General features: G+C 48.5%; 3 protein-coding genes across 4 annotated transcripts; 1 reads left to right on the top strand and 2 right to left on the bottom strand.

Moving 5' to 3' along the window:
• Positions 1–1440: 1440 nt before the first annotated feature.
• LOC130381320 (growth arrest and DNA damage-inducible protein GADD45 gamma-like) lies at positions 1441–3608 on the bottom strand. Of its 2 annotated transcripts, XM_056588838.1 has the most exons (4): positions 3570–3608; positions 2662–2762; positions 2331–2538; positions 1441–2180 (listed from the first exon to the last, which is right to left on the bottom strand). In XM_056588838.1, the coding sequence occupies exons 1-4, from the start codon at positions 3606–3608 to the stop codon at positions 2067–2069; spliced, it is 462 nt and encodes a 153-aa protein (XP_056444813.1). In that variant the 3' UTR covers positions 1441–2066. The 2 variants fall into 2 exon arrangements, with proteins under 2 accessions (XP_056444813.1, XP_056444814.1); XM_056588839.1 differs by lacking the exon at positions 3570–3608 and having other exon boundaries at positions 2662–2774.
• A 2434-nt stretch (positions 3609–6042) lies between these two features.
• Positions 6043–7401, top strand: LOC130381286 (growth arrest and DNA damage-inducible protein GADD45 gamma-like). The gene is made up of 3 exons (XM_056588790.1): positions 6043–6262; positions 6379–6586; positions 6713–7401. Exons 1-3 carry the CDS (start codon positions 6114–6116, stop codon positions 6824–6826), a joined length of 471 nt encoding a protein of 156 aa, XP_056444765.1. The 5' UTR covers positions 6043–6113; the 3' UTR covers positions 6827–7401.
• A 913-nt stretch (positions 7402–8314) lies between these two features.
• Positions 8315–12049, bottom strand: nim1kb (NIM1 serine/threonine protein kinase). Its single transcript, XM_056587791.1, has 3 exons — positions 11776–12049; positions 10571–10839; positions 8315–10056 (listed from the first exon to the last, which is right to left on the bottom strand). Exons 1-3 carry the CDS (start codon positions 12047–12049, stop codon positions 9310–9312), a joined length of 1290 nt encoding a protein of 429 aa, XP_056443766.1. The 3' UTR covers positions 8315–9309.
• Between the last annotated feature and the right edge of the window lie 551 nt (positions 12050–12600).

Here is a 12600-nt window from a genome sequence, read left to right as displayed (position 1 = left end):
GCCACAAAGGACCTCCAGAGTTCTGAATCCCCAATCAGAGCTGGCCTTTGATATGCAGCGTGTGCCAGGAACAAAGAGCACACACACCAAAAAATCCATGATCTTTAGTTAGCTTGACTTTATTCTACGGATTCGAAGCATTAGATAACCCCTAAATACCGTGTTTACTTCTAAATGCAACACTTAAAACTGTATCCCTATCGCTTGCTATGCATTGTTGAACTACAAGAGAACATGACTCGAGTGAACAAATTCCCTGCCACTTAGTCCACTCTCTGCACAGCCATCAGTTTACAAACAGCGATATAAGGACGTATATAAAGGTGTACACTTAACCTGAAAAGGAACTATGGGGACCAGCAGGGCTAGAGGCAGACAGGCCTTCCACAACACACACCTTAACATGCTTGGAAGTGGCTTCCAATGGCTTTGCCGCGGGGCCACTCTGGAAGGAAGTCTTTGAAGCAGTACCTGTGATGTGTGAGTGATACCAGTGTTCACATCCTGGTCTTATCCTGTGTGCTGCAAGCCGCCTGCCCCCCCACAGAGAGTCGCTCGTTATGCAACACCCCTCCGACTTTCACAACTCTGCGACTGGCTGATCACGTTCGCACTTATTGTGAGGATTTCATTTTGTGTGTTTGTTTTGTGAATGAATAAAATGCCGGGTTCTGAGGTTGAAGATGATCATGATTTTTGTATCAGTCCGTCTCTCCCAAAAGCTAGACTATAGTGATGTAGAGTGGTTTACTTTCGGTCGTAATAGTCGCAGCCCACGAGTCAGAAATACAGACATGCATTAATGTTACCATAAGGTATTTTAGTCTGGGTTCTAAAATGGTATTTGGGGTATTAAAAACACATGGCACAGATGTTATTAAGAATATAAAACTGCACCTGGTACACTTTGTTTCTGCAGCCAACTGAAATGCATGATTGTGCATGTGTTTTACCTTCTTTGGATTATTAAAGTTCCAAAGATTGTACTTTGGATTATTGAGTAAATGCACTTAGTTACATTGTGCACTGTGACTCTGTCTTGAGACTTGACGGCATTAAGTTGCATGGAATATAGTGGTTGATGGGGGAAATAGATGCTATTCATTTGCGTTCTGCTCAAAGCTCTTTACGATTCTTGCTAAAGTGCATTGATGGACTTTAGGATTAAAATGGTGTGTTTTGTTCAAAAGACAGTTGCCTTCTTTAGTTGGGAATGCGTCTCCATGTAAACCAGCTATGGTAATCTAGTCTATATTAACCAGGGCTGGAAAGGAGTTATCATACAATGCATTATTATTATTTTATGAATTTGTTTTATTTTCACTTCAAAGTACAAAAGATAAAATGCATTGACATTTTCTAAGCACAAGAGTGCATTTCAGTTCAGTATAGTGGCTCACTTTCTTTGCACTGTTTTTCAAGACATGTGGAACACAATTTTTCTTATTTTCTTTTTTTTTTTTTCGTTTTACATAATATATCTTGCAATCTTTTGACAGTGTGACAATCCTAAAGTGAAACCTTTAGGTCACACCAAAAAGAGTGGTTCAACACATTGGTCATAACTTCTGTTGTCATCATTCTAAAGTGAAACCTTTAGAGAATTAAGACAATTCTGGAAAGTGGGAAACATTCGGCCATTCGGCAAGAGAGCGTCTTTAGAAAGTCTTTTCCTATCGACGTCTCCTTCTCAGCACCGCTTCTTCTCCTATGCTGCGGCTGCTTCAACTCGCGACGTCGCGATCCGCGTGGAACCGCAGAATGCACGACTCGCTTCTCCTTTCTCTCCAAACCTCATCCGCACAAAGAATGAGGGTCGTTGTGTCGCTCTCGAGGCATGCCGGACCTCATTCACATAAAGAATGAGAGTCATCTTGGCATGGACGGGACGAGAGACGACGGGCACGGGACTTATGGGCCCTCGGGGGGGGGCCCGGCGCCGCGCTATACCTTGACGGGTTTCTCCTCAGGAGTATCCGGTCGTGGGTGGGTAGAAACGTGTTCATCCTGTTCATAAGGATGAGTATTCCCGTTTTAATGAAGGCGTTCCCCGGCAGCGAGCCGGATCAGCGCTCGAAGAGGGCGACCTCCGGCAGCCAGTCGTTCTGCCCGCGGCTCTCCTGGCAGAACAGGTGCAGCTTCTCCAGAGACGGGTCCTCCCATGAGCCGTCGGTGGGGTTCTGATGGAGGAGGAAGCAACGGGGAGGGTTAGTCACATGACACTCAGCATAAGGTTGGATCAATGCAGTCAGGTGCTGGTCCTGGAGAACACAGTGTGTGTGTGGGATGCAGGTGGGGGGGGGGGGGGGGGGGGGGGGGGGGGGACGTACCGTGATGAGGAGGCAGTGGGCGTCTTTGAACTGTCCGGCCTCGTCGCCCACGATCTGGGCCAGGCGCTGCATGTTGCTCACGCGCACGATGCTTATCTCGTTGTCGAAGCAGAAGGACTGGATGAGGGTGAAGTGGATCTGCAGAGCGATGTCGCACTCAAAGTCCTCGTCCACGGCCAGCACGCAGAAGGACACGCTGTCCGGATCACTGTTCAAAAAAAGGGAAAACAAACAGTCAGTCACCGTGTTGATTTTTTCGCATGTTGTATCGGTTTACTGAGGAAAATCTGCAGGTATTTTTTGTTTGTTTGCATTATTATTGAATACTTACTCATTCATGATCATGGCACTCTCATAGACTCCAATGGTCAGACGCTCTTCGCTTTGAGCAGAGACAAGAGCTTCCTTCAGGGCTTTGCCAGTAGACTCCATCTTGGATTCAAAGATATTGATCTGGGTTGGTGGTTGGTGTGAAAAGGGATTCGAGAAGAGTGCCTCTGCCAAGAGCTCCTCTCTATTTATAGCGGGACCCCGGCACGCGCGAGCTCTGTGATTGGCTGTCGGGACAATGGCTGCCAACAGACGCGTGCCTATAGAGAGAAGTTTGGGAGAAAGGGCTGGGGCACGGTTTGGATTTGGATTGAATGGATCAAATGTGACCTTCATTCAAGCCCACACATTAATGGCGATAATTTAATCACATGCAACTTTTAGACTCGTGTCGCATTCGAGAGTCAAGAATGAATTGACGTGGGCGATCACTTCCGTCAATTTAGCTTTTACGCTTCAGATTTAAAACAAAACCAGACCTACAGAAATTAAACTATTACCCTTTTACACTTGCAGAACTTAATAGAGATTTTTCTGCACTTATGTCTCAAAATCCTCTCAATAATACACACGATGTAATGACAAAAAAATCAAGCAAACAAATAAGAAAAAGTTTTTTGTTGTTGTTAGTAGAGGCAAAGTTATCCAATTTGAAGTTTATTTTCGAAATAGTTTGAACATGAAGCTGAAATATTTTTTTCTGCCTTGAATGTCGTGCATTGGAGGAGACGCGGCACGCGCCGCTGTTCACTATTTTGCATGCGTGGAGCAAGGCCTGACTGAAGGCGCGTGGCATCTGGAGATGACTGTGGCTTTAATCTCTGTGTCTGCATCTCTCGCCATAGCAACCCATCTGTCTGCAGTGTCCGGGTGGGGGGGGAGGAGGTAAGGGTCCAATAGCACGATCACCTGCTGGGCTGAATTGCCGCAGGTCACGATGGTTTGCATTTACTATTTACTACTTCTTTATTTTGCTCAAAGACAAGTATGCTATATGCCTTGGTGAATTGCTCCATCATTGCACAGAGCATGACGACGAACAAGCCAATGAAATCCTCAAACAAATCACATCAAAATAAGATTTAATGACGGAGAGTAGGCTAATGTCTGCAATATGTGATTACTTAAAGAGATACATCTGCATGCAAGAATACTTCATTTTCACCAAATGAAGTAAACGTTCACTCTGTATTTAGAAACTTCGTTTTTTGGGGGAGTAGGCCTACATTTCGCCCGTGCCTTAAGAGGATTAATGCCTTTGCCAAATGTGATGTTTAGGGGCCCATAGATCAGCCCGGGCCTGCTGCAACACCTGTCGCGCGCCGCCGGGGAGGGGCTCCGTCCGGCAGATGTGGCGCGTGAACAAAAGGTCGGTGTCGGCTTGCACGCGACCGCCCTGATGCCTGGCTGGGGCGACCCAGCGCTACAAACGGAGCTTCTGTTGGACTGGAACATAACTGCGATAGCCTGAAGCATGCCGACATGGTGTGCAAACAGTTACCAGAAGAACGATGAAAGTTATACTGTTGATAAATATTCACTGAAAAATAAACCCGCTGCGGTTGGCTGTGTTCCGGCAGCCTTATCTCCGAAGTGATCAGCTGTTATTGTGAAACAAAACACACCTCAAATGGTCCTGCATGTGTTAACAACTCACACTACAAGTGATATACATCTAATCATGCAATTATGCACTAGTCTGTGTTTATTTTTTAAGATAAGAAGTGTCGCCTAACGTTGATGCTTAGCGATGAGTTTAGAGAATAAACACCTTTTATTTCGCATTCAAAACTCAGAACACTGAAGTCTGAATGTGGAGACTCGCACAGAATGGAGCAGGGTGCCCCGGGGTCGCGGTTGACCCCAGTAAGGGTGTGTGTATGTGTGTGTGTGTGTGTGTGTGTGTGTGTGTGTGTGTGTGTGTGTGTGTGTGTGTGTGTGTGTGTGTGTGTGTGTGTGTGTGTGTGTGTGTGTGTGTGTGTGTGTGTGTGTGTGTGTGTGTGTGTGTGTGTGTGTGTGTGTGTGTGTGTGTGTGTGTGTGTGTGTGGGTAGTAGTCATAGCGACAGTACTCCATCTGCTGCCCTGCAAACCACGGAACAATAGTGCTGAATCAATCACCGCCGACCTGTTTCGCCTACTTTAATTACGCAGCAGAAGGCCGGCTGCACAAGTAGGCTTCTACGCTGTTCTCTAAATAAAAATATAACCTGCAAAATTGAATTATTTCAAGAGCTTATTGTAAGAGCTTATTGGTACTGGAAAACGCAGAGAACAAGTGCATTTCATTAAATGTAGTTTAAAGGTCTGTGCGTAAAAGCAATGCGTAATAGCCTACTCATGAAAGGAAAATAATTGCTTTTTTTCCCAAAAGTTTATTATAACGTTTCAAACTTTAGTATGGCTAAACCAATGTGGGCTGTGCTGATAGGGAAATGAGTCTTTATCACCTAGAAGAAAGAATTTCAAAATGAGTGTTAACCGGAGTGTTTCTATCTGCGTAATCAAACTCGATACACGACTTTCCTCCGATCTCGAGAGTTACCAACTAGTTTCTGATCACGACAGCTGATGGTCACGTGGTCTAGACTGGAGGTGGTGCGGTGCGCACGCCCGGCATTCTGGCACGCGCTGCTCATTTGCATTTGTATGGCCGATCTGATAATAGAGGCTTCTGCGCGCACAATGGAGCGCGTTTTGGAGCCAGCCTCTGGTGCTACAGATGGCAGCGCACACCTGCCTCTGTGGCTCGAGCCGAGGGGGGCTGGAGGGGAGGGGTGTAAGGGTCAGCTTTTGCACACTTTCCAATAGTGCGACAACACTCACTTTCACCAAAACCTATTCTTCGTGATATTTCGTATATTTCGTATAATCACACAATATGTTATGCGATTCATGCGATTAAATGCATGCATCTCGTCTCAGATATTTGTGATAAGTATGTTTTGTTGTTATTATAACACAACTATGACACTCCCACACACACCCTCTTAATCAAAACAAACAGTAGAAATGCACATTACAAATCCTATAAAAGTCTAGTTTATTTGGTGCAAAATGTAGCTATTTGCAGTACGCATCTTTTACACCACTATGTTTCTAATCTAAACAGCAGAGACGAACATTACCGTACTAAGTTTAAATACAAAGTTTACACAGCCACACAAAAAAAGCTCGGAGCCCGAACGTGGCGCAGTGACCCCATCCCTATCAATCTGCCACGAGCCACTGTGTGACAATAGCATTAGCATACCAATACACACACACACCACCCTCACCAGCCAATCACAGCGCAGACCTTTCAGGGGCCGCACGAGCTCGAGAGTATAAAGAGGGCGTCTTGCGAGGATTCAAGTCACTCTGCTTTTTCGGATACATCTTCTCCGACGACCCTAAGAAACTCACTCAAACTTTCACTCATCTTTCGAGGACTACCTTTGAGCATCTTCATCACCATGACTCTTGAGGAAGTGATCACCGAGCAGGCCTCCGTGGAGCGCGCGGCCCAGTGCCACGGCGCGTGTCTGGAGGAGGTTTTGCTGTCCGCTCAGGACAACGACTGCCTGACCGTGGGCGTGTACGAGTCCGCTAAGATAATGAACCTGTAAGTACACGGTCCTACCGTAGGGACAGCATTGCCACCACACATCAACTTGTTTTCATTGTGTGTTTGTGTATATTTCTGGATGCTAAATTCTATGTTTTTCTTTTTATGCACAGTGATCCAGACAGCGTGTCCTTCTGCGTGCTGGCCGTGGACGAGGACTTTGAGTGCGACATCGCTCTGCAGATCCACTTCACCCTCATCCAGTCTTTCTGCTTTGACAACGAGATAAGCATCGTTCGGGTCAGCAACGTGCAGCGCCTTGCCGAGATCGTGGGCGACAAGGCCGGACAGTTTGAAGACGCCCACTGCCTCCTCATCACGGTACGCCCCCCCCCCCCTTCCTCCCCACACAATGTGTTCTCCAGGACCAGCACCTGACTGCATTCATTCAACCTTTCCTGAGTGTCACATGTGACTAACCCTCCCCGTTGCTTCCTCCTCCATCAGAACCCCACCGACGGCTCATGGGAGGACCCGTCTCTGGAGAAGCTGCACCTGTTCTGCCAGGAGAGCCGCGGGCAGAACGACTGGCTGCCGGAGGTCGCTCTCTTCGAGCGCTGATCTGGCTTGCTGCCGAGAAGCCTTCATTAAAACGGGAATACTCATCCTTATGAACAGGATGAACACGTTTCTACCCACCTACGACTGGATACTCCTGAGGAGAAACCCGTCAAGGTATAGCGCGGCGCCGGGCCCCCCCGAGGGCCCATAAGTCCCGTGCCCGTCGTCTCTCGTCCCGTCCATGCCAAGATGACTCTCATTCTTTATGTGAATGAGGTCCGGCATGCCTCGAGAGCGACACAACGACCCTCATTCTTTGTGCGGATGAGGTTTGGAGAGAAAGGAGAAGCGAGTCGTGCATTCTGCGGTTCCACGCGGATCGCGACGTCGCGAGTTGAAGCAGCCGCAGCATAGGAGAAGAAGCGGTGCTGAGAAGGAGACGTCGATAGGAAAAGACTTTCTAAAGACGCTCTCTTGCCGAATGGCCGAATGTTTCCCACTTTCCAGAATTGTCTTAATTCTCTAAAGGTTTCACTTTAGAAATTTAATGATGACAAGATGAATATTGAAAAAAAAAGAATTCTGAACAAATTCTTTACTTATAATGCGTCTAAAGGTTTAACTTTAGAACATTTAATTTGCCTTTTGTTATAAATAAAATAATAAAATAAATAATAATAATAAAAAAAATAATAATAATGAATTTATGAACTTATCTAGCCAATATTTAAATGACCAATGTTTTCAAGAAAATAACATGTTAGAAACCTAATAGGCCAACTATACACACTTTACAATTGTTAACGTCTTAACAAAAGAGTGGTGGCCTAAATTGTAACTGAACGATGACAATAAAACATAAAAGTTATTTCTTTGTTACTTGTGCTTACTCTACATAAATTAGCATTTATGACACTGCAGTAAATCAGAGCGTGTGTGTGTGCGTGTGCGTGTGTGTGTGTCTGGAGTACACGCTCAGTACAGCGTGACGCTTCGAAATCTCTGAAAGCGTAGACCCCGACGAATTTGCATATGAGGCTCCAAGGTCTGTCATCTGCGTGCTGTTGTCTAAACGATAGCTCCGCCCACTTTGAGGCGCTCATCTGAATGTGAATAGAGCGCGCACAATAGCAGCGCGCGGCCGGCTGTCAGACCCCAGCGGCCCCAGTCCGCACACAGAGCGCCTATTGTCTCGCGGGGCAGATGTCTTCGAAGCCACGCCACGCCATCTGCCGTTTCGTGCAGATGGTGGTGGGGTGATTCGCACTCGCTCACACAAACGCATGCACACAATAACAGGGAATGGGTCTGTCTGGTTTTGGCCGGTTCTATTGAGGTCATAGTCTGGTGTCGGACTGCTGCTGCTAGACCACTGTGTATTTGCAGTCTTGCAGCAGGCACTAGTGAAAACCCTTCACAAATAGTGCATGCACTAATCAAATGCATGATTATTATATGAAAGTGTGCACTTTCTTAGAAAAGTAAAAGCATCCCAAAAAACAAAGCACTTGCACAACCACCATGCTTTATTTTTCATACATGGGTTAAACTTTCAACCAACCAACCATAGTAACAAATAAATCATTCAAATACATTTCAGTGCAGTTCCCAAAGTTTTCGAAAACATGTCTTGAAACATGTAGCCTACACCCTTTTTGGAAGTGGTAAACACAGATACGCCATAGACATAAGTTTGTCTCATGAGGCACTTGAATCTTACTGAATATTGTGAAGGATAAGGAACGAGCAATTAGCAGAAACACATCAGTTTATCTAATTAAATACACATTCAATAATTTCCATTCTTCATTATGGAAATGATTATGGATTGATTGCCACTATAAGAGATATTTTCTTAAAATTAGTCTTCAACACTGAGACAACAATCACTAACATAGAGGGTTTCTCCCAGTCAGTAGCAAGGCTCTTCCAGTCCATCAGCTCTGCAGTAAACACAAAACACACTTTGAGGTATCCCGTTCCCACTTTATCCAATCAGGAGAGAGAACTCCACCAGGAGGCGGTCCTCTCTGCTCGTTCACGTCGAGGCAGCCGGGGTTTCAGTGATGACTGACAGTAGCGGAGCAGGCGAAGCTACCGATTAGGCGCTCCCGGAAGAAAACACAAAGTGGAGGATAGAAAATACACTGAAGAAAAGAAGAAGCTGCCAGGAAAAAATAAACAGGAGCCACGGAAGACCCGCGTTTACGGTGACGTATGGGAGCGACAACATTGCTTACAGCGGCTTTAAAGCACAGTGTAAGTGTGGAATCCAATTCGGACTGTGATGTGGATCAACATTTTACTTTTACACTTTTTTACACTACAATTTTGTTGACACTTTCAAAGCGAATTACAACCATTCACAAATCCCACACTGACGGCGGAGTCACCCGCGCAGGGCGACAGCCAGCTCGTCAGGGGCAGTCAGGGCGAGGCGTCTCGCTCAGGGACACCTCGACGCTCCGGGGATCGAACTGGCGACATTCCGGTCACACCAGTCGTCACCAGCTCGACCTCCTGAGCGACGGCCGCCCGCCGGATCAGGAGACCACGCAGAGCTTGGAGGAGTGTCTGAGGCCCCTGTAGGCCTTCAGGCCCTCCCGCCTGGGGTCCCGCACCATGCCCCGCACCACCGGCACCGTCTCGCAGCCCCGCCTCCTCTGGGTGCGGTGCAGCAGGATCCGGTACGCGCCCGTCACCGGGCTCCGGCTGTTCTGGGGGGGCCCCTGTTGGGTCCCCGCGTGCTCCCGGGTGAAGCCCAGCTCCTCCAGGCCCGCCCGCACCTCCTCCTCCACCTCCTCCTCCTCCTCCCGGTCCGTCCATCCGGGGGGCACCGGGCCCAGCAGGGGCCAGGGGAACTCCACGGGCAGCAGCCAATCGCAGCCCAGCATCTGGTCCACGGCGTGGCGGTCCTCGGGCAGGGGCCTCAGCATGCCCTTGATGAGCCTCTGGCAGGGGCCCGGCACCCAGGGCGGCACGGCGTAGGCGCCGTCCAGCACGCAGCGCCGCAGCTTGCCCAGGGTGTCGGCCCGGAAGGGCATGGTGGCGGTGGCCATGAAGAAGAGCAGGACCCCCAGGGCCCACACGTCCACCGGGGGGCCCAGGTAGCTCTCGTCCCGGAACAGCTCGGGCGCCGCGTAGGGCGGCGAGCCGCAGAAGGTGTCCAGGGCGCGGTCCGGGCCGGGGACCCGCGTGCTGAAGCCGAAGTCGGCCACCTTGACGCAGCCGCGTGCCGTGAACAGCACGTTCTCCGCCTTCAGGTCCCGGTGGATGATCATGTTGTTGTGCTGCACGTCACACGCAGGCGTGGACACACGCACGCACATACGCATGCACACACACACACACACACATGCACATGCACACTCGCACACGCACACATACACAGACACACGAATGCACACACAGAGCCACACGCGCGCATGCACATGGCCATGCACAAATGCACACGCACACACACATTCAAACGCATACACACGCACGCACGCACGCACGAACGCACACACATACACACAGAAACGCATGCACACACACAAACATATGCAGGTGGTTAGTGGTGTAGCGGTGGGGGAAGAGGGTGCTGCTCCCCTCCATCCCTGAGTCCCGGAGCATAACAGGCTTCCCTGATTCCTACGGCACTATGTTGTGTTTTGGAACCTAAGGTGGCGTCGAACCAACAGTAGGTCGAGTAAGTAAAGATTAAACTTTAAATTAACTAAACGGTAAAACAGTTATGCCTACCAGTAAGAATAGTTATTTTCAAAAAAACATGACGATAAGTAAAAACTAAAGCATCCTCACCAAATACTTGATGGCAAACAGGATCTGCGCAAAGGCCACCTTGCAGCAGTCGGCGGCCATCTTGCCTCGGTCACAGATGCGGGTGTGGAGGTCCCCCCCGCCCGCGTACTCCAGCACCAGGTAGAGGCGGCAGGGGGTCTCCACCACCTCGTACAGACGCACCACGTTGGGGTGCTGCAGCCGCTCCGTGTTGGCGATCTCCCGGGCCAGCTGCCTCTGGGCCTGGACGTCCATCCGCGTCTTGTCCAGGATCTTCAGGGCCACCTTGTCTGGAGGGACGGGATGCCCCCAGAGAGAGAGCGAGAGAGAGAGAGAGAGTGCCGGGTATTTTGGGGGTCGGTGAACATGACTAGTGTATGTGCCTGACACACGAAATTGACTAATTGTTGTTCGTCCAGTCTCGTGTTTACATTCCAATATCTGGTTAGCCTCATAGCATGATTGCCTGAGTCATATTTTGGCCAAATTGGCGTAACCTACCCTAACCTAACCCTACTCTCCTAACGCTGCTGATTCACTGTGCGTGTGCCTCATTTGCTGTATCCTAAGACAATCAGAGTGCTCTTTACATTCCGCATCACTATCTACCCATGTCATCTATTTGACAAAATGAACCTTAGAATATAACTTTTTGCTATGAAAGTATAAGAAAACACACATGTATATAAACAACATGTGTGTGTGTGTGTGTGTGTGTGTGTGTGTGTGTGTGTGTGTGTGTGTGTGTGTGTGTGTGTGCGTGTGCATGCATGCCTGTGAATGCGTGCATGCAGTATGGTTGCTTGCTCACTGGCATGCATATGTGTGTGTGTGTGTGTGTGTGTGTGTGTGTGTGTGTGTGTGTGTGTGTGCGTGCGTGCGCGTGCGTGTGTGTGTGTGTGTGTGTGTGTGTGTCTTCACTAGGACACAAGTGAAAAAGTGCTTTTGTGGTTCCCTAGAAGCTGCACTTCATGCAGGAGGAGAAGGACCTCGAGGTCATGGTTCTGCACCAGATACGGAATTATGCTATGAGGCAATTATCCCCTACATTCCAATTGATATGATCCCATATTCCAATATATATTCCTCTATTCCGGCCCTTTTCTGATCGCTATTCCTGTGTTGACCACTAAAGGTAGAAGCTCAGTCCAGGTGAGCTTTAGAAGTTGACTATTGCGTTTATAAAAACCTTTCCTAGCGCCGTCCCTCTCTTCAGCGCCTCTTACCTTTGGTGAGGGCGTGGAAGGCCAGCTTGACCCGCGAGAAGCTCCCGCAGCCGATCTCCCCGCGGACCTTGTAGAAGCCCACCCGGCGTCCGATGATGAGCTCCTTCATCACCTTCTCGTCCGTGCGCATGCAGCTGGTCAGCCTCTTCAGGGGGTTGGAGTGGGGGCCGTCGTCGGGGTCCCCCTCCTCGGGGCCCACGTCGGAGCCGTCCGTCAGGCTGCACAGGCTGGGCCCGCGCCCGGGCGGGGCCACCTGGTACTGGCCTCCTGCCATCTCGCACGCAGCCCCCGGGTTCACGTCATCTGCAGGCAGCGGGGTCCCGAGGACCAGGGCCAGGGGTCAGGGGTCACAGACAGGGCTCCAATGAAGGCTTTGGTCGAGTAAGTGGAAGGTTCAGTATGATGACAAGTGTCATCGGGTGAGGTGTGAGTTGAAAGGATATTGCAGATCAACATGGGATTCCTGTTTGATTATTCAATTCCTCTGGATTTACAGTAAAAGGCAATTAGGAAGTATTATACGTCATGAAACAATGTCATGAAACTACATTGTTTTTTCATGACATGTAAAACAATGTTCATAATAATGTAATAATTCCTGATATGAATTATTAAGAATCACTGAATTCGTATATATTTTTGGCCGTTGATGCAATGCATTTAATCGATGAACCATGATTGACTCAAAACACAATGTATTAGTAGTGCTAGTGTTTCACCTCTTTCATGAATACTCCAATGTGAATTTGTGAAAGCAAAATACTTTTTCAAAAAACATATATAATAAGAAAAATCTGAAACTGAAAATCTAAATAATTAAATAGT

The sequence above is a fragment of the Gadus chalcogrammus genome, chromosome 4, assembly GCF_026213295.1.
Source record: "Gadus chalcogrammus isolate NIFS_2021 chromosome 4, NIFS_Gcha_1.0, whole genome shotgun sequence".
NCBI classification, from domain to species: domain Eukaryota; kingdom Metazoa; phylum Chordata; class Actinopteri; order Gadiformes; family Gadidae; genus Gadus; species Gadus chalcogrammus.
The sequence above is the reverse complement of the archived record's forward strand: the minus strand, read 5'-3'. Positions and strand labels throughout refer to the sequence as shown.

Coding starts and splice junctions, on each gene's coding strand:
- LOC130381320 (XM_056588838.1), bottom strand. CDS start 3,608: ATGCAAACCATCGTGACCTGCGGCAATTCAGCCCAGCAG. Junction 2,763..3,569: donor GCGGCAATTCAGCCCAGCAG/GTGATCGTGCTA, acceptor TTTGAATCCAAG/ATGGAGTCTACTGGCAAAGC. Junction 2,539..2,661: donor AGTGCCATGATCATGAATGA/GTAAGTATTCAA, acceptor TTTTTTGAACAG/TGATCCGGACAGCGTGTCCT.
- nim1kb (XM_056587791.1), bottom strand. CDS start 12,049: ATGGCAGGAGGCCAGTACCAGGTGGCCCCGCCCGGGCGCGGGCCCAGC. Junction 10,840..11,775: donor CTTCCACGCCCTCACCAAAG/GTAAGAGGCGCT, acceptor CCGTCCCTCCAG/ACAAGGTGGCCCTGAAGATC. Junction 10,057..10,570: donor TGTTTGCCATCAAGTATTTG/GTGAGGATGCTT, acceptor TGTGACGTGCAG/CACAACAACATGATCATCCA.
- LOC130381286 (XM_056588790.1), top strand. CDS start 6,114: ATGACTCTTGAGGAAGTGATCACCGAGCAGGCCTCCGTGGAGCGCGCG. Junction 6,263..6,378: donor TCCGCTAAGATAATGAACCT/GTAAGTACACGG, acceptor TTTTATGCACAG/TGATCCAGACAGCGTGTCCT. Junction 6,587..6,712: donor CCCACTGCCTCCTCATCACG/GTACGCCCCCCC, acceptor CTCCTCCATCAG/AACCCCACCGACGGCTCATG.